The sequence below is a fragment of the Crinia signifera genome, chromosome 4, assembly GCF_055691185.1.
Source record: "Crinia signifera chromosome 4, ASM5569118v1, whole genome shotgun sequence".
NCBI lineage: Eukaryota > Metazoa > Chordata > Amphibia > Anura > Myobatrachidae > Crinia > Crinia signifera.
In genome coordinates this window covers 225,756,329-225,783,464 of record NC_139220.1, presented here as the reverse complement: position 1 = coordinate 225,783,464, position 27,136 = coordinate 225,756,329, and the positions used below count along the sequence as shown (strand labels likewise).

Sequence of the window (27,136 nt, the reverse complement as noted above, 5' to 3'; positions counted from 1 at the left end):
TGTGGTCTTGAGAAAAGGTGGCTTGGCCTTGTGAGAATGTTTGCATTTGCAAGGCCACACCCTCATTTTGCCACTGTAGGGGCAAGGCCAGTGCTGAGAGAGCTGCTGGTCACGCCCCCAGCCCCCTCTCTCACAGTGAATAGATGCTGTATGCATCTGGCAACAGAGCTTCCCATTGCCATCTCCAACGCCGGTCCCTATCGCTGCCCTCACCCCCTAACCGCGTCTCTCTCCCCGAGGCGGAGATGGGCAGGGACCCGCTGCCTAGCCGCCGAGAGACTGGGACGCACAATTGGGTGGTATGGTCAAACTGAGCATGTAAATTAATATAAAGCTGTTTTTGTACCACAATGCTATGGATCTGATTCAGTATGGATCACAAAAGCAAAAGGGGAGAAGATGTCGCATCTTGGTCAGGGGCGGACTGTGCCGGCGGCCATCTTCCTGTAGCCGCGGCCGTGTTCTGGAAGCCGCGGCCAGCGCAGGAGGGCTGCCTGGAGGAGGTGGATGGTGATCCAGTGCGGCCCGCAGCCAGTGACTGGCTAAGCGGCCCGGGGGAGCAGGAGGAGACAGCACAACAATAGTGAGTTGCTGGTGGGAAATTCTGGCACTGTGGGGCATATGTGTTTCTGGCACTGTGGGGGCATATGTGTATTTGCCACTGTGGGGGAATATCTGGCACTGTGGGGGCATATGTGTCTCTGGCACTGTGGGAGCATATCTGGCACTGTGGGAGCATATGTGTATTTGGCACTGTGGGGGAATATCTGTCACTGTGGGGGCATATGTGTATCTGTCACTGTGGGGACATATCTGGCACTGTGGGGGCATATGTGTATTTGGCACTGTGGCGGAATATCTGGCACTGTGGACATCACATTGTGCGGTGTAATAGGCATCATGGTATGGCATGTAATGGGCATTACGGTGTGGGGAGCATTGGGTAATTGCCATCACAGTATGGGGTGCAATGGGCATCAAGGTGTGCGGCATAATGTGTAATTAGCATCACAATGTGCAATCTGCAGGTACACAATACAATCAAGGTACAGGCCACGCCCCCTTATGATAGGCCACACACCTAATTTTTCAGCAAGCATTCACCTATCCAGAAGGATGGGCGTATGGGCCACTGCTCTGGACTTGCCCCCTAGGCTAAAAGTTGCCAGCCAGCCCCTGATCTTGGTGATCCCTGTGTGAGTACATATCAGACATTTACAGTAGTGCCAACATTGCCTCTATCCTGTAGAACTGAAGTAACCTAATGAATTTAAATGAAATGTTAAATATAAATAATGATGAGGCACATCAATAAATTACAAAACGTCCCACCACCGAACAAAGGGTCTCATATCTATTTCTGCTTCATCTTACCCCACGATAATACTGAGCAATAACTAAGATTATTTTAACTTTGAAGATTTTTTTTTATCACTTGAATATCTAATGTAATCTAGGAGCTGCAAGAGTCGGCTATTGTGATTTCACCCCAAGCTCTAGTACATTGCCCCCAAACTTACTGGACACTTGTGCTCTACAATAATTGATTTAAGGATGACGTTCGGGGTTAAACATTCACTAATGATCCTTCCTGCTCTCGCTGTACTAGGACCACAATTATTGTCCCTGTAAGTGTAATAGTGGCAGGAGAAGGAGAACATGTATTCATCTTGTTCTTGGCCTCATTCCACAGATGTTAAGGCAGTAATTATCACAGGCTAAACTCACCCCCACATCTCTGAACATTTCAGCAATGCTAAACACTCATTTCCTGCTGTTAGTACTGTATGTACACTTTAAGAGGTTTCTTTTAAAGGAACTATCGAAACATATCTTAACTCATTCACTGTAAACTATATTTTTATATCATTGTAAGCTGCTTTATTTATTGCAAACTGGCCAGGAAACTCCTTAATTATGATGAGAGTAGGGCAGCCTCCTGGACCCCATACTCCACAGGGAAATTCTGGGGACTTAATGACGTGGATTCGGTGCACATCGTTCTGCTCTCCAGGGTCTCCATGAATCTGCTATATCTGCTATGCTACAGTATGTGATACTTAATAGAAGTTATACTGACACCAAATCGGATCATAATAAATGAATATTGGAATAGTGTAGGGTGTCTGACTAATCTAAGATTATTACAGTAATACTATTATGTAGCGACCAGTCGTGATAAAATATTTTCATTATATAATATATCAAAATAATAATATTGTTAAATTCTGTATTGATATATTGTATACACCTAATATCTTCTAGAGCCTGTTGGAGTGTGTGCTTTGCGTGTAACTTACCTAGGGCAGAGAGGCCCCTGTATATTCACACCCCCTATGCTGTCTGCAGTGTGTTTAGGTACAGCTCATTTGCAGGCAGCTGCACTGTGAGCTCTTCTGCCCTGCCATTGACCCCCAACCTTAACCCCAGCCATCTTCTTTCAGAGCGAGAAGTTATTCATTTGCTGTAATAGCTCTATTTCAGGGCTTCTTCCAGAGATAGATAATTGTGCAAAACTGGGACGGTTTAGAGATATTGACAACTGTTCGGATAGAACAACACTTAACCCATTTCACTTTTGATCCAAGTGAATAAGACTGAAAAGGAAAAAAAAGTTGCCATTAAACGATATTTTCTGATGTGTACTATTCGTAGAGAACTTTAATAGCAGACACTTGGATTAGATGGCCTGCATTAGTCCAGCGATTTTGAGCTGCGTTACAAAAGGCTCGGAACACTTCCTTATAAAAACTCTGGGGCTAAAACAAGCCTCATTGATGTGCTGCTGAACAAAATGTAAGAACGTAACCGCTTTGTAGAGGGAAATAGGGACAGCGAAAATATGAGCTGATAAGACGATCGTTTCAAGTAAATAAAAATGCCTTACATATAAACTGCTTCGTACGAGGAAGACCGTATTGAAATTCTGCCCAATGTTAAAGGCATAGTTTAAGAGAACATGCCACATTTATCACAGCTTCACAGACAAGTTATTGAGCTGTCTATGAAAAGCAGAGCCAAACAGGAAGGCTTTCAGCAGAAAGCAGTGGTTGAGGTCCTTGATTGATAGAGTTAGATGATGCAAAGCTGTCTGATGACCTTTCTGCAAAATAAAGTGAAGGAACTCAAGGACTTTTATGGTGATCTCTGACCACAGAGGAACAGCTTCTTTATTAAGGCACAGATTCAAAATTTACCATATTCTTTGGTGCGCTACATTTGAATGCACGTTATTATTTGCCTCTGCTGTAACTATAACCCAGTGATATAATAACTCTGGAATTCTACGGTAGAACAAACAATGCCCACAAATATTCTCTATATCTGCGCCGGCTAACAACCAGTACAGGTTGCTCATATCGGAAATATAGAAATATAATCTTGCGAAGAACATCCTTGTATGTATTATTACCCCAAAGCAATTGCTATTCTGCTTGCTCACAGGAAAATTAAGAATAAACTGTAGGTACACATTCATGGTCAGAGGTAACTGCTGTACTTCTTTTACGTAGGTTATGTCGGGAATTAAATAAATGCCCTGCATATAACAGGTTAGCAAATTATTTGATTTCCAGACCAGCTTCATAAATGTCACTCAAATTTCAAATTAGGGGACATTTATGAAAATATGTATACAGCTAACTGGCACTGAGCACACTTGTCTACCTTCCCAGAATGGCCAGGAGCCTCCCAAAATGCAAGTGACCCTTTCAGCACTGCCCTTGGCCATCAAGGCAAATATTAGAATTTGCAGCTCTTTGGGAGGGCTAAAATTACGTAAATAGCATAATGTTACATCATTTTAGCCCCTCTTTGTAGATTTACAAATTACTGCATTTGGCTGGAATTCGAGCGGGGCTGATGGCTTCAGGCCCTGTCCCCACTCAGCGCCTCCTCTGTGGACTTCCATGGGGGCTTAAGGCCCCATAAATTAAAGTGACTTCTGTCCACAGAGAAGTTGCATGCAATGCTCCCTTGAGCTGCACGTGAATTAGGCCCTTTATTAAATACACCCATATACAATTTTTATTTGTTGTTATGTTATGAGTAAAAATATGTATACTGTACATAGAGGCACACACAGATTCAGTGAGGTGGGGGGGGGGGTCACCAAGGCAAAAACCCACCTGTCATGTAGGAGATTTATTTTTTTCCATCAATGGCTGCTGGTTGTCATTCAGCCAATCAGCCCTTCCAAGGCCAGTGATGTTGCTCTTATGCAGCCAGAAGCCATATAATGAGTCAACATGAATTAATCTTTAGAATGCCACCAAACCCTCCACTCTGTGACCCAGAGGGAGGAAGCGGAGGCCCAACCCTCTCTCTACCTCCTGTATGTCTTCTGTTGGCTGCGTGTTGAGGGGGAGACAGTGTTGCCACGTAACATCACAATCCATCCTACCAGAATTTTCTGAGCTGTGTTCCCTGTGCCATTCTCCCAGGCTGCTCTGTTGTGGGCTCATCCCTCTACAGTAAGTAACCTTATGTCTGCCTGCAGCTACCTTAAATCTGTCATATACTGTCATTTATCTCTCTACCACCCACTATCTTCAACATCCCTGACTCTCCCTGTCACCCATTACCCCAGTGTCTCCCTCTCATACTCTATGTTACCCTCTGCTTCCCACCCACTTCATCATCCACTGTCTCCCCCTCCCATTAATTTCCAACCACTGTCATTCAAACCATGTGAACTGTAGGTGTAGTGGCATAACAATAGCCCCGCAGCCCGCGCGGTAGCGGGGAGGCGCTGTGTAAGTGTGGGCGCCGGGGGGCTGCGGGGCTATTGTAATGCCGCCACCACCACCACAGACCCGCAGATTTACCTGTATTCGCTGCAGTGCACATGGTTATGGATAGTTTGATTCATTTTTATTCCAGAAAATCTGCTTCTGACAATTACTTGTAAAGATGGCATAAGAGTTAGAGGCCTATGTATGAATGATCACGTTCTTGATTTGAAAATGATCATTTCTTATCACTGCTATTAGCCACAATAACAATTTTAGATTGCTAGCAGTAGTGGGCTGGGCCGGGGAGCAGGGTGCCCCCCCCCCCCCCCCAAGCCACTACAATTCTGCATCAGTAGGGCTGCTGTTGCCTGTCAGTTTCAAGCTCCAGCTGCTGCACTGCACACTGTGTCAGGCAGGCTCTGAGTCCAACAGTTTCCCCCTCAGGCCCCACCCACCAGATAAGCTTTCCTTCCTGTGTTCTAGCGGTTAGGTCTAAATTGTAGTGGGTTAAAGGACCTCCTGACATTACAGGGGAGGAGAGGGGGTGGAGAGAGGAGGAGCAAGGTTGGAAGAAGGGTCCCAAACGGTTACTAAAGGCAACGAGCAGTGGCGTGGATAGTGAAGGAGCAAGCCCCCCAGCCTTTCTCCTCTCCCTGGGTGTGGAAGGTCCTTTAGCCCACTACGATTTAGCATCTACTGTGTTCTAGCCTGCACTGCAGTAGCCCCACCCCCATCACTTCTCCTGTTGTCATCTTCTCCTTCCTCCTGGGTTCCATTCACAGCACAGAGAAGAAGGCTGACTGCGGAGCGCAAAACCACACACAAAGGTATTCCCACTCCCCTGCTTACTCACAGTGTGTGCCTATCTCCTGCTGTCTCTCTCTCTCTGTGTGCCTATCCCTTGCTGTCTCTCACACTGTGTGCCTATCACCTGCTGTCTCTCTCTGTGCGCCTATCCCTTGCTGTCTCTCACACTGTCTGCCTATCTCCTACCATCTCTCACACTGTCTGCCTCTTTCCTGCGCTCTCACATTGTCCACCTCTCCCCTGCAGTCTCTCACAATGTCCGCCTCTCCCCTGTGGTCTCCCACAATGTCCGCCTCTACCCCGTGGTCGCTCACACTGTCCGGGGACATGAAAAAAAGCTAAGAAAAATCAGTACCTGATACATCCCACCCCTAAACTGAGCAAGTGGTGGATAGCAGCCTATACATTTGGGCAATAAGTAAACCCTATAGTTTGTATTGCTTTTGTCATTGAAAATGGAGAATTGCAGCAGTTCACCATAGGTACATTTGGAGGACACTCAATAACTGCAAGTACACCCCAAAAATAGGTGTACTCAGATTATAGCCCACAAATATTAATTAATAAATAGAACCCTAAAAATTAATACTATGCTTTGTACAGTAGTTTCACAATACCATATAATATTATAATATTGTTAAGGATAGAGAGTATTTAAGGGCCTATTCATCTTCAGGGGACAGGTTTGGGGACAGCTGCATCTTTACTAAGATTGAAGTTCTATTACCGATAGGATATTGCCCTTAGCAACCAATCAGATTGTACTTCTTATTTATTTAGCACCTTTTAAAAGATAATTGGTTGTTATGAGAAACATCCATCTTCAATAGAACTCGCAACTTTAAATAAATTTACCCTTTAGTGTGCCAGAGGCGGATTTAGACCTTACAGATGGAACCACGCTTGTTCATCTCACTGGTGCGCCAGAGCATTCCGTCTTGGCGTACCGTCCGCTGAGAATGTCCCATTGTGTGTCCCACGTGTGTGTGTTTGAAATGCTCGCACACCTCATTCGTGGCAATGGGACTGGCGTGAGAGACACTTTGACACGCATGCGCGTCCCGGTCTCGGTGTACGGCAAAACTAGACTGAATGCTCTGGCACGCCGGCGAGATAAACAAGCGCAGCTCCATCTGTTTGTGGCCATAGGCAAAACAACGGTTTGGGAACTTCCTCCTTCAAACAATCCATAGCACTATGGCCCTTATTCTGTATCGGACGGTACGGCCCGCGTGCGGCCGTACCGCCGATGTTTTGAGTCTGCACATGCGCAAAGGTCAATCTGCGCATGTGCAGCCCCATTCGCCGCAGACGTATTTCGTCCGCCGCAAAGGGGGCGTATAGGGGCGTGAGGGGCTTCATACCCTCATTTCCCTATGTATACGCCCCGCGTTTCATGGGCGTTCCCATGCAAACGCGGGGCGTATGCATGCTAATCAGGGTATGACGCCACTGATGGGGGCGGAAAGCTGACGTCGCCGGATGTCAGCTCTCAGCCCCCATACAAGCTATCACACGGACGATTGTCCGTGTGGTCTCAGCTTGCGGGAGCTGCTGTGGCGTGCGGCCCTGCCTTCGATGGTCGACGACCATCGAATGCAGGGGGCAGCTCCCACCATGGTGGAGGCGTACGCCCCACCATTTTTATGCGGATCGCCAGCCGTCCGTGTACGGACGGCCGTGGCGATCCGTCTCGTGGGCGGGGATTGGTTTGTGCGGCCGGAGCACCGTGTGCGGCTCCGGCCGCACCAACCAGAATAAGGGCCTATATTTTTGCTGCTGATTGTAGGCAGCATGGATAGAGTATCTTGGGGCGTGCACTACTGATAAATGCTCAGCTGTGTGAACACCGGCATTGTGTACAAATCTGAATCGGGCACTAGGTCTTTTGGATGTAGACTTAATACCAGTGTCACATTTATAGTAAACTGACTGCCCACATATATTGGTTGAGACCATTTTGTGTATCCAAACATTTTTAATCCTATCAAAGAACATAAAAGGGACGTGTGTAAGCAGGCCCATATGATGTCATGACATCATGCGGTAGTTGCACAATGCTAATCTGGAAAATCACGGATGTTCAGGTGGGTTCAGTTCACTGAGAACAGAGCACACTTGGAAGAAGAAATATTGGGGAATTGATGTTCAAGTCTGAAGAGCTCTAATGCACAGTCTCCAAGATGCTCCTTCGTGAAGACATCAAATCCTTTAACAAGATGGCCACCATTTGGTCTTCTGCGAATGTGCAGCACCACCTTGTCACTGTGGCCCTTATTCAGATCTGATAACAGTACAAATTTGTTTGGAAAATGGGCAAAACCATGTGCACTGCAGGTGGAGCAGATGTAACATGTGCAGAGAGAGTTAAATTTGGGTGGGGTGCGTTGATACTGAAATCTAAATTGCAGTGTAAAAATAATGCAGCCAGTATTTACCCTGCACAGAAACAAAATAACTCACCCAAATCTAACTCTCTCTGCACATGTTACATCTGCCCCACCTGTAGTGCACATGGTTTTGCCCATTTTCCAAACAAATTTGTACTGTGATCAGATCTGAATAAGGCCATGTGTTGGTGCATCATAGTAAGACAGGGATGTGTTCCATTTAGCTCAGTGAGACACTTCCATATACTGCATTTCTTGTGCTATTGTACTTCTGTTCTTGCCGTTACCAGCTGATGGACTGTATGATCTGCTCCATTAGTGACTATATCTTACATAAATACTGTAGCTGTAAGTATCGTTGTATAAATATTACCCACATTGCTGTTAAGTAAACCACTCCATTGGGTAAGTACTGGGCTGCCTTGTGATTTTGGAAATCTGCTGGAGCATACTTTCACTTTCCCATATCATCACCAACAGTACATACCAACTCCAACAATTCATTTCACACTCACTGAGCCGTTGGCTCCAGAAGGGGTTGGCGGGGATGAACTGCAGGCAGCAGCGGGGGATGCCCATAAAACCCTCATGAAAATGCTGGGTATTCCACTGGGAACGCAGGTGGTCTGATGCCTGCTCAGGGCGGGTGGCTGACCTCACAGGATGTCAGCGCCCGCCCCTCCCCCCTTTTCGGCTAACAGTGGCAGAAATAAAAGTCAGTTTTCACCGACTTTTATTTCCGAAGGGTAGAGAAATCATTCACTGGTCGGTGACCATCGAATGATTTATCTTCCCTTCAGTCGCATGCAAGGGGATGTGTTCTCGCATGTTACTGAGGGGATGCGGGCGGCGATGTCAGCAGGTGGTGGGCATTCGGCTGGCAATGTTCCATAGTGCTCTATTACATCGTCGCTCCCACTAGCTAGACAGCGAAAGAAAGCTGCTTAGCGAGCGGCTCTGAATCAAGCCATTAATTTTGAATTGTCATGAACTTTCTTACAGTTGGTAAGTATAGGTAACATACCCTCCCTGAGAGGAACATAAGAAAATGCCAGAACGATGGAAGGGGCAAGGAAGAAATGCAAGAAACAGCAGCTGTACTCATTTCTGGGACACATCTACCAATCGTTAGAAACGTATGTGATCTACTTCAATGGCAAATGTACTGCAACATAAATATATATTTAGCTGTGTCCAGCTGCATGTATTGCACATGCTTTAAGTATATTGCTATGTTACTAATAATCTGCCACAGTATCTTTTCAGAAAGCAAGCTGTTTGGCGAGGTGACAATGAGCGTGGGTTTCCCTACCACACTGATTACTTGATGTAATAGTAAGCAAGCTTAAGTGAACTTTGTGTCTTCAATCTTTGCAATCACTTAGGGCCGGGCATCAGAGGATATCATCCATCATTCCTGGTTGAAACATATGGTGCATCAGCAATCTTAGGCTGACCTAAATGAACATAAAAGCCACAATACTGTTCACAATAAGAAATTGTTGTTCACATAATTACAGGTTTGTGATTAGACTGCTACCATGAACAACATGATATATAAGTAAGGTGTCCTTTGGTTGAAAAAATCCTGACCATCATTCAGACATTTTTGTTTTATGTGCTTAAATGGAAAAAATAAGAAATAGTTTTTGCAGTGGTAATAGTAGTGATAAGAGATGTATTTCTTTATCTTTATAGTAATATTACACTGGCATCGCTGAACATAAGACTAAATATTATATAACCGAAAGTAAGATGCAATAATATCACAAATGATTCTGTTCTACAGTATCTTATTCAAAAGTAATCTTACTACAAGTATTTATGCATGTAAGTATGTATGTTGTGTGTGTGTGTGTGTGTGTGTGTGTGTGTGTGTGTGTGTGTGTGTATCTATCTGCATACATACTATAGCTACAGTCTATCTCTCTCTCCCTTTACACTATATTATACATATATGGGTGCAATAACTGTCACTCCACATATTAAAAGATATTAATACCTGGGTGTATGCAATGTTCCATAGTATAAAAACATGTGTAAATGGTAGCACACCTTTTGTCAGGGTATGTATATAAACATATACAGTATATACACATCCAGGGGAATAACTACAACTCAGAGGGCGTCACAACACAATCTTGAAAAGGTTCCCAAACTATATTCTCTGACCCCCACCCTGCGGAAGGTGAGAGAGAGAAAAACACAGGGGAGAGAGAGAAACAACATCTGGGATAGTGAGCATCAGAAAAAGGGAGATGTGCAAAAGAGTATCAGGAATGGGAGAAGATACAAAAAGAGGGTAGCAAGAGACAGTGAAAGAGTGTCAGGGGGTGAGATGTACTAAGCCATGAACAGTGATAAAGTGAAGAGTGATAAACTACCAACCAACCAGCTCCTGTCATTTTTCAAACCCAGCCTGAAACATTGAAGTTGGGAGCTGATTGGCTGGTACTTCATCACTGTCCACATTATCACTTTTCAAGGCTTAGTACAACTGACCCAGAGAGAGTGTGTCAGGGAGAGAGAGAGAGATAGAGAGAACTAGAGAGAGAGACAGAGAGAGACTGTCATAGTGATACAGTCAGAAAGAGAGAGATAGGTGTGAGAGAATGTCGGGGGAGACAGAGAGATGTAGGGGGATTAAGTAGTTCCTGACTACAATATAGTATATAATATTATCACAGGTCTCTGATGGTGGAACTTCATGACACTAGGTCCCCATGGGCCATGGAGTCAGGGTGCAGATGCCTCCCAGGCACCCATGATAGTAACGTCACTGCACACAACTGCTGCAAGCATAATCAGAGTATCATTAAAATGTGTTAATAAAAGACTATACCTGAAAATAGTTTATAGAAGCAACATTTTGGTGTTCTGTAAATTTAGGATAATAACCTAATACCGTGCCAACTCTTTAACTCTAATTTAATTTAACTCTGAAATTCAAAATGTTATATTCTTAAAAAAGTTGTGAGCCATACTGTACCTCACAAAGTTTTGAGATGGTAAATCGGAATAGATGTATGGTTATTGCATGATGGGTACATGACCACATTATTATGGGAAATGGTAGGTAGACATACTGTAAAGAGGTTGGTTTTGAGTGAGCGTTTCAAATATTTTAGAGTGTTTGGATGTTGGGTAGGAGTGTGAGAGAAGACTTGGGGATTGAATGAGACAAAGTTATGGGAGGAGAGACAAAGGTAAGAGGAGGAGGGGAGTCCTCGACTAGGGGTACAGATTGTGATAAGGTGTGAGATGTGTGTTGGGGAAGCATTGGTTAGGGTTTTGTAATAAGGCTGAGCAGCTTAACTGTAATTCTGGTCTGAAGGGAAAGCCAGTGAAGGAAATTGCAGATGGGTACAGTTGGTAAGAAGAAGATTAGTATAGATACCGCATTTATGATGATATGGAGACAGAAGAGGCAGGTGCCAGAAATGCCTCTGAGGAGAAGGTTACAGTAATTGAGGCTAGAGGTAATGAGCAAGTGCTCTGGTGTTTTTGTTATGTTACATGACTGTATGTGAGGAACAATGCTGGGGCAGACTCATTGATGACACCAAGGCAGCTGGCATGGGGAAAAGGGAGACAGTGATATTGCCAAGAGATGGTTTCTTGGCAAAATGAGCTATTTATATATTGACAAAGTGAAAACCATGACTAAGAACTGCAGTCAAATAAATTGTTTAGGATGCAGAGGAATTGGTATTCCTGGATCCATATGAAACATTGGTTGGAGAAGAAAATGGATAATGAATTAAGGTCAAAGAGTGAAATATGAGATCCATTTTATTCATAAATGCCTAACGGTTCTATACAAAGTATATGCACTAGGAATACTACCTTGCAAGTTTCCTCATAAGTAGCATAAACATTAGATCAGGTGCTCTATTACATCGTCGCTCTCGCTCTTCCTCTGCACTTTCTTCCAGCAGAGTTTAAATAATAGTTCATTGTTGTTGCTAAATGTAATTAGGACTAGCAAAACCTTCTATCTCATGTATTTCACTTGTACTTTGCAGAACATTTATATCTGGGATAGCGCTGTTTTATGTTTAACTACATTGCTCTTTGAAAAACATAGATAAAAGCAGAATCCACTTAAGTTATGTAACTGTACAAAAATAGATTTGGTTTTTAGTGAACATAAAGATTTATTGATCGCCATTGTTAATATTTGCCTCTCTATCCTGGTACAATGTAAACCCCAGCCAGCACTTCTGTCTTCAGAGACAAAAATGAAGCCGTTTTAAGCACGAATCAATAAAACCCAAAAAGCATAGTTCTCTAAAAGGCATGCGTGTTGTTTTTTCCAAGTAGGAAGCAAGATTAGGAAGATTAAAAGACATCCTCCAGTCGAAGTTAATTCAGTCATAGTTTTATTCACATCTAAAATTGTAAAGTAGATTTTTCAAAACCAGTATTTCACTTTCTGTGTTCCCTGGTGGTCTATCTGTTCTTACATGGTCCAATATCTTCCCTGATATAATGCCATTAAGGGTCAGTACTGTGTCAGTATTGTGTGCCAGTATGTACCTGCAGGAGATGACAAAGGTCTTTACTTGTACTCAAAGGATTTTCACTTTACAGTCTGCATTGCTGCAATGGGTGAAATCTTACTAAGATGGAAGTTCTATATCACATGGGATGTTGCTATGGGCATATCAGATACTATCCAAATACAAATAAAAAATATATATTCTAATTGGTTTCCCATAGCAACATCCCATGTGAAATAGAACGCCCATCTTAGTATATTTCCCCCATTGTGTTTAGTAGGTGTCATCTCACTATTGTCCGAGGCATTCTTGATGCTGCATGTCCCGTTGTAGACAAAGAGTTTGGCTGCTTGGGTGTGGCCATATTAGCATTTGTCTGTTTTTACTCCCAGTCCAACTGGGCTCCAATAATTATTAACCGTACCTTATCTAAAACAGCTCCAGATTATAACACAATACCAAAACAAGTCACTTTCTTCTCATGATAATAGTTCCCTAGCTCTAGGTTTCAGTTGTATCCAGTGGTATTTGTGTGTTTCTCAGCAAGTGCTCCATTTACACTGAGGGTGATATTCAATTGCTTCTGCCCATTCCCCCACCCATGCGCACCCTCAGCGGTATTCAATTGGTTCTACCAACAGGTTCGCTAACATCTTTTCAGTTCGCTACCCCCGGGGTGGTGAAATGAAATGCATGCCAAGTTAAGTGCTTAAACAGGATTTTCACATTGCACTCATTAGTCGGGTTTAGCTGCCCATATGCTTGAAAAAATTAGCTGAATATCACCCAAAAATCAGTTTAGATGGGAGATCGGGCCCAATATAACAATTGATTACCACTCTGTGGGCTTAATTCAGATGCCGCAAAATTACAACTGTCAGCGCTAGGCTGTAGGGGGCTGCCCAATACAGGGCAAGGCTGCCCTGCTCAATGGGTTCCTTCCCATAATGTGCCTGCCAAAAGTGTGCAAGCTCTTCACTACACATCAAAGTGCTGGGACATTACCGACTACCCCCTGACTGCGCAGCCTAGCAGCAAAGCCAGCGGCAAGCTGTCCATGTTTCGGGTGGCAGCGGCTGTGTGTGACGTCATGCAGCCACCGCAACTCTCCCCCCAAACGATCTGGGCACATTTTTGTTGTCCGGACCACTCCCTCAAAACGGTCAGTCACCACACTCCCTATGGTCTGTCACAGTTTCAGGGATTGCACATGTGTATGATCCAGCACGTGGGTAGAAGTGCAGAAATATCTAAATAGCGATTTCCGCACTTCAGCGTCTGAATCAGGCACTATGATTGCGTTCTAAAAAACGACTATATCTTAGCAAGTACTTCACTTACGTATACTTACTGTGTCAGTTTCCTAACAACAAGCTAATGCTCCCTTTATAATTACTATTGGTGGCAGGTGATAGGTTTCTATGTTCTGGGTGTCTGGTAGCCGGGGCTACTGCTCAGGTTACATTTCCAATTTTTTAAGCAGTATCACTGTATAGGTTCCAAGTCTGTGTGCATGTGACCAGCTTGTGGTTGTGAGTTTCTCATTTATGACCACAGATTTGATGGGCAGATTTATTAAGCTCGGTGAAGTGATAAAGTGTCTGGTTTTTATCACCGGCCAATCAGTTCCTAACTGTGAAGTTACAGGCTTGGTTTAAAAAATGACAGGTAGGAGCTGATTGGCCGGTGATAAAAACCAGACACTATATATATCTAGGGATGCCAATCCCAGGATCGGGATCGTCGGTATCCCGGGATTTAGGGCATATTTTGCCGGGATTTGAATCCCGGGATTGGCGGCTCCAATCCCAGGACTACGGGATTCAAATGCGCATGCGCATTTGATCCCCTTCTTATGTGTACCGCTGAGCGGGCCGGGGAGGAGGCGGTTAACTTGAACTCCGGGCAAACGCGGCGGTGTTCGAAAACTGTGGTTGTGCAGCGTGACCTCTAACATCACGCTGCGCTGCCTGGCAACAAGGTTGTGTGGCTGCGCAGCGTGATGTGATAGATCACATCACGCTGCGCAACCACACACTGATTCACACGCCACCGAATTAGCCAAGTTACCCGCCTCCTCCCCGGCTCGCCGAGTCACCTCGCCTCCTCCACCGTGTCTGCTCGGAGACATTGTCACCCGCCTCCTCCCCGGCCCGCCTCAAATGCCGCATGCCGCCTGCCTGCCACGCATTTCCTCTATGCTTAGAGGTAATTTATCAGTTATTGAGCATATCAAGAGGCCAATCCCGGGATTGACAGTTTTTCAATCCCGAATCCGGGATTGAAAAAATGGCCCGGGATTGGCCTCCCTATATATAGCCCATGCACTTACTTATGGTTAGGAAAACCAATGTGGCAGCTGGCCACGCTCTTGAAGGAAAATGGGCCCACCCCTTAATATAGGCCCTTACAACTGCTTTCCATTGGTGGGTCCGTCATGCCCCATCCTACACTGACCAGATCCATTTATTATGCAAATCCCATCCATCCTCTCATTCAGTGCCATATAGAGTAATAAAGGGCAAACACTTGGTTGGAATGACATTTCAAGTTTTCTGTTTTTTTAAACAGCTTTTACCATTTCGTTGTGTTGTTTACGATTAGTTGAGTTTTAAAACCTATTTGTACGTTTGTGCTTAGAAATCAGAATCATATTGAAAAGCTGGAGGTCTGTGACATTTGTCTTATTAATAAAAGGGGGACAATGCCATAATGCACATCTCTGAAAGGGTTAAGGAACTTGTGTGTACAATGGTATTTTCTCACAGTTAGTACTGCAGTGTTCTAAACAAAACTGTTTCACTTGACCTTTAGTTTGCTAGAAAACAACAGGAGATTGAAAAGTAAAAAAGTCACAAAGGAAAAACAAATGCTTTTCTGGTATAGAATTTGCTAGAACTGCCTGCTAACATCACATAATATGTCTGAATAAAAAAAGGATTAAAAAATAAACTCTTATCCTGCTAAAAGCAGAAAAATGTGGTAGACACTTAGCCAGCTGTGTTACGATATTTTCTTCATTTATCGCAGGCAGGTATGTGGCGCAGCGGCGCTTGGGCTGGTTGCTTTCACTTAAAAGTGGTATCTGAGAGGGTGTTTTTCAGTTGGCAAGGAATACATGAAACACTGCAATATCCTGCAGATCTGTAGAGAGGCTAGCCAAGTTAAGCCAACAAATAAAGTGCAGACAAATAGCCAATTGCATCTTTCTCGTATATTAATGGTGGGGCCAGTGCACACTTATAAGCAGATATATTGAAAACAATAGCTGAAAGTGTATTGTACGTTCATCTAAAAGCCAAAGAAACATATAGGGGTGTATTCAATGCTGGGGGCGAGCTGTGAAAGCAAGCAGGGTCAGTTTTCAACTGACCCCGCTGCGTACGCTGTTTCCCCCTCGCTCCATTTTTGAAGCAAGGGGCAAGCGCCATATGCAGCCGCTGAAACAGCGAGGCTCGCTGCAAAATGCAGCGGGCTCTCTGCATTAGCGGCGTGCCTCACTGTTTGGGGGTATCTGACAGCGAGGATTACCCTGCCGCATTGAATAGTGTTAACGGCAAGGGCGGAGGTTACACAGCGAGGATCGCTTGTTTTTGGCAATCCCCGCTGTTTAACCCCCTTTGCCGGCCGCAATGAATACATCCCTTAGTTTGCAGCAGATAAGAACCACAAACAGTATACATGATTGTTTTGATGTTTTTTGGCTCTGACCCTATACTTTTAATGATCAGAATTCTGCACCATTAAGCAGTACCTACAGCAGTGTTTATCAACCACTGTGCCATGGCACACTAGTGTGCCTTGAGCTGTTCTCAAGTGTGCCCCCAGATCTAGAGATGCCCAAACTAGTTTACAGCCACCACCAGTTCAAGTGTTATTTAGTGGTCTCTTCTTTTCATGTAAAGGGCCAATGTATTTTATTTGTGTTACCTGTGGGGACCAGTGTGATTGTTTTTTTATATGGGGGGCAATAGGTTTGGTTTTTTCCTGTGGGGACCAATGTGTTTTGACCTGTGGGGATCTCATGGTGTGCCTTGACGATTTTAAAATCTTATTTAGTGTGCTGCAAGGTAAAAAGGTTGAAAATCACTGACAGGCTCAGTGTAAGCAGTACCTACAGGCTCAGTGTAAGCAGTACCTACAGGCTCAGTGTAAGCATTACCTACAGGCTCAGTGTAAGCAGTACCTACAGGCTCAGTGTAAGCAGTACCTACAGGCTCAGTGTAAGCAGTACCTACAGGCTCAGTGTAAGCAGTACCTACAGGCTCAGTGTAAGCAGTACCTACAGGCTCAGTGTAAGCAGTACCTACAGGCTCAGTGTAAGCAGTACCTACAGGCTCAGTGTAAGCAGTACCTACAGGCTCAGTGTTAGCAGTACCTACAGGCTCAGTGTAAGCAGTACCTACAGGCTCAGTGTAAGCAGTACCTACAGGCTCAGTGTAAGCAGTTCCTACAGGCTCAGTGTAAGCAGTACCTACAGGCTCAGTGTAAGCAGTACCTACAGGCTCAGTGTAAAAATGTTAGTACCTACTATACTGAAATGATCGAGCCTAATCGAGCCAATTTTACCTGAAATATTAAATGTGACATCTATAGCTTTACCCAGTGCTTAAGAGGCAATTTTTCTGATTGTCATTACACAAACTGTAGGTGCACTTTTATGTTATTGAGGTGTCTTCCATGGGTAGTGGATTGGCATGAACCTGGATGAACACTGGTTAGACCATTAAGTCACAGCATTTCAAAAACAAGGGGCCTTATTCTGGTTGCTTAGGAACTGCCCTGCGTTTTCTAATGAGGCCATGACACAGGTGCGGGGCGCGGGCAGCTGACATCAGCGGATGTTAGTTGCCTGCCCATTTCCTTCTCAGCGTGCACGCATATGTAAGAGACTTGTTAAGAGTCACTTTTATATGCGTGCACCTTACACATCTTTCGAAATATGTGGGAGGGTCCCCCTGCCCTGCGAATAATTGTTACTGCGTAATATCCATTTTCAAACCCCTGCGAGCGAGTCGCCCTTGCGAATGGGTGGCCCCAGCCAGAATATCCCACAAGGTGTAATGTTGCGATGCACAGCGGCTTCGCTTTGCAGCACCTTCCAATAAATTCTATATGATCCCTATTTTAGGAAAAATGGATACAGGCAGAGTTCTGTATAATGTTCTGCATGTCGTAAATTGAGAAGCAATACAGTAAATGATTTCTCATTTGGAACAAGTCAGCTTTCTTTACAGGAAGGCCTTTCCTGTAAGGATGTTTCACTGCGGTAAGAAGTGCAGGTGGAACCTTATCCTCTTAGTGTTTGGAAGAAGGCTGAAGTGCTGGAGTGGCGCCTGTGCAATTTGATTTTGTGTAAAAATACACACCAAATCTGATTTCTACTACATTAAGGCGTTCTCCAGTAAAATACACAAAGGGGAAAGAGAGAAGGAATGTGAGGATTCAGCAGGCTTGCTTTCTATCATACAGGACTTTTAGCAATAAGAAAGGAATAAGGTATGAAAAAAAAAAAAAAAACATTTCATTTGAGTAAAATGAAGATGATTTAATATTAAGTTGAAGTCAAAGGCTGGAAGCTGAAACATAATGGATGTGCTCTCTCTTACAAGAAATACAGTAAGTGCAATTTGAAACCCAAAATATTATGCTCGTCATTTTGAAGAGGAAAAATAGAATTAAAAATAAACTGAAAATACTCTAGGGAATATTAAATAAGGAAACTCCATTTCAGTCATTTCAACAGTTTATTACATATTGTTGATGTAAATAAATATTAAACTAGTTAAATATCCATCTTATCCTCTAACAATAACAGCGTTGGGAATTATGTATATAAATGGCTGGGTAGTGAGGTCTCCATTTACAACTGAGGACTAGTTTGTGATTAAGCAATAATGGTTATGAATGGTAACTGTAAAAATAAGAGCATTGATGTAGGTCACGTTCCATCCAAGATCCATGATTATTAAACTTTAAGCTCTGTCTGTCTGTCTTAAACAAAAATCTTTATAGGCGATGTGGAAGTAAATAATTATATAATACTTGAAGAAATCTAACGATGAAATGCGTTGGGTGTTGCCTCTGACCCCTTTCCACGATATACCATTGCCCTAATACATTGTTTTTATTTATAATATTTTTCTCTCAAAGGGCCAGAGGTATCAAGCTTCAAAAAGTGATAAATTGGTGAGTGATGGACAGCCAGCCAATCAGCTGCTAACTGCCATGTTACAGGTTGGGTTTAAAAATTACAGATAGGAGCTGATTGGCTAGTTTATCACTTTTTGAAGGTTGATACATCTGGCCCAAAATCTTCTGTGTCCCCTAATTTTTTTATGCTTTTTTTTTTTTTTTTTTTTAATACTCTTTTTAGAAATACTGTCTTTTTACTGTTTCCATTGTAAGAAATATATATTTTTTCCAATAGAAGAAATTTCGGTACTTGTTTCCTAGCACGGCGCCGGTCGGGTCCCATCGCATACCTTAACTTAAGTTATGCGATGGGACCCGACCGACCTGATTTTAGTGCTTTAAACACGTTTTTAACGCACTTTGAAAATCAGTCGCATTGCATGCCATTATAATGGCATGCGATGCGACCGACGCGACCGACCCGATTTTTACATTGGGTCCCTGAGATCCGATTTAACATTGGACCCAATGTTAAATGGCCCCCAGACCCGATTTTTAATTGTAAACCCACCCTGATGGTGAATTATGTCAAATGCCCGCCCATTGTTAACGCCACGCCACGATCAACGTCAACCCGAAGCGTGGCAAGTGCAGCTAGCCCGCGAGGGGCGGCGGTACGCATCCTCCGACCTTTTCATACCCCACTATCCACGTCGGCGTGGAGTTGATTTTATGTAGTGTGGCGAGCACAGCGAGCCACCGAGCCCGAAGCGTGGCAAGCGCAGCGAGCCCCACGCAGGGACGCATAATACGTCTGGAGTAATGCGTGGCCCCTCGCGGGGCTCGCTGTGCTCGCCACGCTTCGGGCTCGGTGGCTCGCTGCACGCACCACACTATATAAACTCGACGCCGACGTGGATAGTGGAGGTATGAAAAGGTCAGAGGACACGTACCGCCGCCCCTCGCGGGCTCGCTGGGCTCACCACGCTTCGGGTTGACATTGATCGTGGCGTGGCGTAAACAATGGGGGGGGCATACAATGAAAAATGGGGTCTGGGGGGCATTTAACATTGGGGCCAATGTAAAATCGGGTCAGTCGGGTCGATCGCATCGCATGCGATTTGGTTGCATGCGATCCGATCGACCCGATTTTTGCGACCCGATTTCATACAATTAAAATCGGTGGCGCCGTGCTGGGGAAACAAGTACCGAAATTTCTTAGTGATTGGTATATTTGTTGGTGAACCCCCTACCCCCTCTTTCGCTATTATATAAGAATAATTCAATACTATCCTTGAGCTGGACAACTACCAATGGATTATAGTCATAGTAAAATTCGGTACTTATGTAGTATCTGGGCTGCCGATTTCTAAATCGGGTACATCGCATCGCATCGCATGCGACCATCGGATGCGATGCGATGCGATGACCCGATTTTTCCATAGGAATCAATGTTAAAATGGACTGAGTCCATTTTAACATGGAATTCAATGGGAAAAAGGGGTCCTTTTCATACCCCTACTATCCAAGTGGGCATGGAGTTGGATATAAACCTGTGGCGAGCGTAGCGAGCCACCGAGCCCGAAGCGTGGCGAGCGTAGCGAGCCCCGCAAGGGGACACAGAATACCGTCCCCTCGCGGGGCTCGCTTCGCTCGCCACGCTTCGGGCTCGGTGGCTCGCTGCGCTCGCCACAGGTTTATATCCAACTCCATGCCCACTTGGATAGTAGGGGTATGAAAAGGACCCCTTTTTCCCATTGAATTCCATGTTAAAATGGACTCAGTCCATTTTAACATTGATTCCTATGGAAAAATCGGGTCATCGCATCCGATGGTCGCATGCGATGCGATGCGATGCGATATCGCATCGCATCGCATCTGATTGTATGCCTTAACTTAAGGCATACAATCAAAAAATCGGCAGCCCAGATACTACATAAGTACCTAAAATTCTTATGCCGCTTCCACCATTGAAGACCTTAACTGTGTTTACACATAATCGGGGCTGCTGAGAAATACGGTGTGCTCGGGTGCTAAAGACGGAGGCATGGCCAGACATACATTTGTGGCCATAACCACTCATTACATTTTTACCAGTAATTAATAACCTCCCCATCCCCCTCGAGTCCCCTGAATGCAAACACTATTTAGAAATTTATTAATACAAAAGTAACAAGAAAGAAACAAACTTGGGAAAATAAACAACCTTGTTTGAGGCCTATATGTTTTCATTCAAAGGGCCAGAGGTACTAAACTTCAAAAAGTGATAGTGATAAAGTGCCGGGCAATCAGCTCCAAACTGCCATGCTACAGGTTTGGTTTGAAAAATGGCAGATAGGAGCTGCTAGTTGATCACTGACCACTTTGGCACTTTTTGGAGCTTAGTAAAATAGGCCCAGTATCAGTTCCACTCTGGTACCAGCCAAGATACAGTATTGCAGAATCAAACAGGCAATAAATAAAACATTACAATCTTTCTAGTACAAAACAACCCCAAAAGGGGGTAAACTAAAAACTAATAATGGGTAAAGAAGGATCTCAAAGAAGAGCACTAAGTCGAATTTGTGTCGGATAGTTTTAGATTTCCTAATGTTGTATGGCAAGTGGAGTGGTATTAATAGAGAAAAATATATATGTTATTTGCATTAAATGTTAAATACAGTGAATTATGAATTATTATATTTTCTAAAATTGCATGTCAATTTATTTTTCATTAGCTATTTTCATGCATCTGTCAGGCACAGGACTGCTGCACCCATCACCTCACGACAACAAACAGCTCAGTATAATTTGTTATCCAAGCCATAGGTGCCGATTCTGTGTGTGCTTGAGGGCCCGAGCACCCATGGAAATTGATGAGCACCCACCCGCTCAGCAGCGGCCCACTTGACCGTGTCCCACTGCACTCCCCCTCCGTCGTCGCTTGCACAGGTACTGTGGGGGCATTTATGTATTTGGCACTGTGGGGGGGGGATATTTGTACCTGCACTTTGTGGGCATTTATGTATTTAGCACTGTTGCCATAATTTTAATATTGGAGACAACTGTGCTGCGTAATATAAATCAGTATTATTTGGTGGCCATGCCCCTTTTCCATGAAGCCACTCCCCTACATTTTTTGCTTGAGCACCCACCAGCAAAAACATAAATCGGCACCTATGATCCAAGCTAACTAGCAAAGCACATAGATGAACCAAAGGACCTTCCTTTTCTGTTCTCTATTCACAGTGCTCAAATAGAAGTCCCTAGACATTGGTGTTGCATGATGACGACTGTTTTGTATTCATATTCTACAATATCTCCAACACAAATAGAAAAACACTTGGATTAATGTGCATTGCAATAATCTAATAGCAGCTTGAACAAAAAGCAGGATAGACAGTTGCGTGAAAGTATTATTAAGTCACATACTCATACAGATTAGCCTAAAGGTGCCCATACACGTACCAATTACCCGGTACTTTTTGTGCTAAAATAGCATCGTTGTGCATGTGTTGTGCATGGGATGCGATGCTATTTTAGCACAAAAAGTACCGGGTAATTGGTACGTGTATGGGCACCTTTAGCCCCAGGGCCTGATTAAAGGTTCCAGGTGTTCTAGGCTAATACACATGTTGCTCTTTTTGTAATGCTGCACATGTATTAGCGCTCAGAGACACATCCTTTATACTGCTCATGTGTATGTAATGAAGAATTGGCATGTAGGATCTAATGCTTGTGGCATGGGAAGGAGTCTTCAGTTTTAGGCTGACCAGCTGGCGCTGTAGCGCAATTAACATAAAGTAATGGTTCCATCAGCAAGTAAAACGGTCACATTGGCACAGCCACCTTAAGAACTTTAACCTCCACGTTACATCGGGACAGGCGATTTCTAACAAGCATGAAAGAAAATAGCCTGTAATATTAATCCCTGAGTGCCACCTGAAAGCCCCCAGTCCTGGCGCCCTAGACTGCAGCCTAATCAGCCCATTTGGTAATCAGGCACTGCTTAGCCCCATGGTAAGTTCAAGGGACTTAATTACATGAACAGCTGCCCACAGTTACATAACACATAAGTATAAGAATAAGCAGCATTGTCCCCTATGTTCCACAACAATACTCTCCAATTGCGTGAGAAAAGGGCATTTAATTTGTAAAAATAGTTATACTGTGAGTGGGCAGACTTGCATTAAAATGAGGTGGGTCCTGCTTCTGACATTATTGCTTCCATATAGGTTAGGAATCTCTTGTATCAAACACTACAATATAAACTTTCATCTGATAAATTTGTTGTAGGACTCAGTAAATCCACTTGTATGGGTAATTACTGTGATCTGATTGTCTGTAAATCAGATTGGCCAATCAGTTAAATGCTAACTGGAGGCCATGTCAAATACACTGAGGGACAGGAATTGAGATACATTGTAATGACTTAATGGAGCAGTTTCCAATGAGGATAAATAAAGACTTTCTGCATCTAACAATGAACCCAGGGAAATAAAGTATTAATCTGAGTACCTCATATTAATTTACCACAAACCATGGACTTTACCCCTTATTTAAGTAAGCAGCATACGATGCATTTGGTAAAGAACTGATCTCTCTTATTTCTTAGCATTATTACATACACTGAAAGTTTCTATACAAACAGAAATCTTTGTTGTCATAGGAATAGGAAACACTGGATCAGTAGAAATACAATTGACTATTGGCACTACTAAACTGATTCATGAATCTATATACAGTAGGATTAAAATACTGTATTATTAATTATACCTGCCCTTTTTTGTAGGGTTATACTCAAATCTTCATACATTAGGATTACTTATATAGTCACTAAAATGTCAGGACCAATGAAAAATAGACAAAGTCAATCGATATACAGTGAGTTTTCACCCTGCACTATATAGAAGTCCTACATTGGTACATTGCCAAGGTACTAAGATAAAAGTGTGGTGTACACCAATTTCCAGGTAGGACCATTAAAAAAGCACCTGCACCAAACAGCAATGTGCTAAAAGGTTTAGTGAGAATGGCTATGTTATAATACCACAAATTTGACCCACACAATGTAATGCATAGACATACAATGTATTGCATAAACATACAAATTGTGTTCATCACAAAAACATAAGTATAATACAATATATTGTATTATATTGTCAGCTACATGCCAACCATTGAATTATTGTTCATGTGATGAACACAATAGGTATCTTGAGGAATAAATCGACTATTAACTCATTCTATTCTTGTCCTACCTATATGCCTATTATGTAACACATTAAACATAGTCATTTTCCCACCTAGAGAAAACCCCACACAAGGTAAAATACTGTAAGAGGTCCAGAGTGCAGTTTATATGGCCCCGTAAGTATTCTGGATGTAGGATATCAAAGTTACTCCCATTGTGCACAGTATCAAGAGTATACTGTATGTATTTTTAGAAACTATTTTAAATATTGCTTTAATTGACATTGGATTGTCTATTCAAATGAGTGTTGACCATATCAATGGCCTGGAATTAAAGTAATACAGTATTACATTAACTGTGGCCAATAAGGGTTTGCGAAATTGAAGCATTGGTAAATTATACATTGGCTTATTACTCCTTTTCTTCAAACAGCTAAAGTGACGCAGTGTTGGAGTTTAGCTAATTTAAATGCCACTTTATTTACTGGTGTTCTTGCGCTTGGGAATTTGGGGTTCTCTGTTCCTCTGGCTTGTCCTATCACAAAGACAACTAAGAAGAGCATTGAACACCATGCACAATCCACTAGGGTTGTCACAAATCACATGCTGTTGGCTGCCAATTATAAATGATATGGACAAACAGAAGCACCACATCATACAGGTATAACTGATCCTAAAGATGGCAGCTAAGCAAAGTTTTGCAATTTTTATAGTTTTGTTGAGTATCTCAATAGGAAACTTTTTGGGGAAATTCATTTAAGCACAAAGCTGTAGTAAAACCTTAATCATTTTTGCTTTTATCCTCTATGATGTCACTGTTTCCTGATGGATTAATAAGTAATGTTCCCATGGAACCTCACAGTAAATTACATTTCAACATTGGCCTAGTGGTGCTTGGAAAATTATAATTATGGTCTAGGGGCGCTGTTAATTGAAAAAGTTTAGGAATCCCTGCAGACTGTAATAACGTTTGTTATATACCCCATACAGTAGTAATAACAAAGTAATAAATCAGTATAATATCACAGTACAGTAAGTGGTAAAAGAGTAACATGCTTCTCATAAAGGATTCAGAATAGTATGCCATGCTTCCTACTTACTTTGCAGTGAAGCGTCTTCAAACAAATGTTCGACATTGTAGGAGAATTCCATGTTTAAAGGTAGTTGTGGACAACCATTGTCCATAACGGAAACTGGCTGAGATATTATAATGCTTTTTCTTGAAGACTCCATCCAACGCCTGACTTCCACTAGTAACACTGCTTGTATTGCTTCTGTTACCTATGAGTCATTGAGGACAAGACCCCTTGAGCATAAGTGAATATCATTTGACAGCAACATTCATCATTATTTGCATTAATACATATCACATTTCAAAACTATTCTAACTCCAGTAAAGATTTACAGTAAACATTCGATTTAATTTAAATATTTGACTTAAATTAATCTAAGAAAACTAGAATTGGACTGTTAAAATGCAATTTTTCCATAACAGGATATACCATAATTGCTGAACTACTGTAGACCATTCAGGTAAAAAAAAAGAGCTTTACGTACAATAAATAAATAATAGAACAATCAACCGTAAAATTGCTGGATAAACATACAGTATCAATTTACAGTATATCTACCTAAAAAAAAATTGTTAAGTGACTAATACCACTTTCAGACCACCAAATCAAATTGGGTTATTGCTGTGTTAACCAGGATTGATCTGTGGTCTGAAAGTGCCACAGCCATGTTTCCCAGGTTGAGGAACCTGGAATTTCAACCCTGGTCATGACCAGGGTTGAACATGACTGTGACCCAGGTTGCTGTGCTGGGTGAACGGGTAACCCAGGTCTAGCAACCTGGGTCCTGTTTACACTATGGAGGAGGCAGTGCTTCTAGAAAGCGTCAGCTCTAAGTGCTGCCATCTCCCCAGGTCCTTGATGACGCACCACCACTCTGCCTTGTCTGACGTCAGCAACCCAGCAATAAGCTGGATTGTTGCAGGGAGCGTTCAGACAGCAAATGACTCATGACCAAATCATGGGTGTGACCCGGATTTGCGGTTTGAAAGGGATATTATTATAAGACCTGTGGGGACTTACATGGAAAGGAGTGCATGTGTTTGCCTTGATTGCTAGGAGCTGCATGAACTATGCTAATTTCAACACTTCATACAACATTAAGTTAATCTTTTGTTACCATCAAGATTATTCCTTTGAAAAAGTGGATGCTACAATATTGTGTTAATTATTTCACTCTGCTTTTGCTTAATTGAATTACACAAATAAAGACTAGGTCATTATAAAGCTCCTTGTTATTGTTTGCTTGAATTTTTATTTATATTTTATTTATCACTAACAGCTAATGTTTGACAGTGCTTCTATTACTTAATGTGTATTGTTTCTTTTATTTTAAGGTATCATTTTAATCCCCAATTGGTACTAGAGTGGCAGTCAACACTTTTTGTGCAAATGGAAAAATGGAAGACCCATCATATAAACAAAGGGTGCAGTTATACATGGCGAATAGTCACCAACTATTCATATATAATGATACAAACATGAAAAGTCAGATGAAGCGCTCCCACTTTGGATATTAAATCCACAACTTCAACAATGATCCTTTGTATTCAATATCTGTAGAGGCCATAGACCTCAAAGAGAAGAAAAACAAAACGCCCTTCTCACAGTGTAGACAATCCAAAATAGTACACATCTAATGTATAAACTCCATACCAAAGAAGGGTCCTAGCTTAGGCCACAAGACAAACCCCATGAACTAATCAGATACATCTGGGTTTTGTTAATATAACAATCTACAATGATAAAATAGTAGTTATGGGCATAGTACCATATACTGTATGGCTATGTGAAGATGTTAGTCAAAGCTATTTTCCTTTAGAAAGGAATAATCACATATGCCCCTTTAGTCCAGCCTTAGGTATATTATCCCTCACCAATCCACCAACGTGTTTCTGCTTAAACAAGCCTTCCTCAGGGTGTATGGTCTGCCTCCCCTGGTAGGCTTTTATACCCTTTACCAATAGTCACTCCCTCCTGCATTGCATGGTGGGATTTTTTCTTATCTGCCTGCATAGAGCTTATATATGTCCAAGGTCCATGATAGTCACCACTTACATACTGTATTCCTATTCACTATGTAAAGAAGTTAAATGTGCCCCCAAAAAACACAATTATACAATATAAATAGGGCATTTTGTTTTTCTTCTCTTTGAGGTCTAAGAACTCTCAAGATATTGAATACAAAGGAATATCTTTGAAGTTGTGGATTGAATATCCCAAGTCGGAGCGCTTCATCTGACTTTTCTTGATTGTAACACTTTTTAGTGGACTATAGATTGAATATACTGTAAATAAGAGGTATTATAGGTTCACCAATCAGCTTC

The 27,136-nt window shown here is 42.7% G+C and overlaps 1 protein-coding gene across 4 annotated transcripts in view; it reads right to left on the bottom strand.

Moving 5' to 3' along the window:
- The window catches only part of WDR72 (WD repeat domain 72), a 311,593-nt gene that overhangs the window by 73,957 nt on the left and 210,500 nt on the right, over window positions 1-27,136 (bottom strand). For all 4 annotated transcript variants that reach the window (XM_083183882.1, XM_083183885.1, XM_083183884.1 and 1 more), the window contains one exon: window positions 24,840-25,020. In XM_083183882.1, the coding sequence (XP_083040008.1) occupies window positions 24,840-25,020 (181 nt within the window). The remainder of the gene's footprint in view (window positions 1-24,839; window positions 25,021-27,136) is intronic.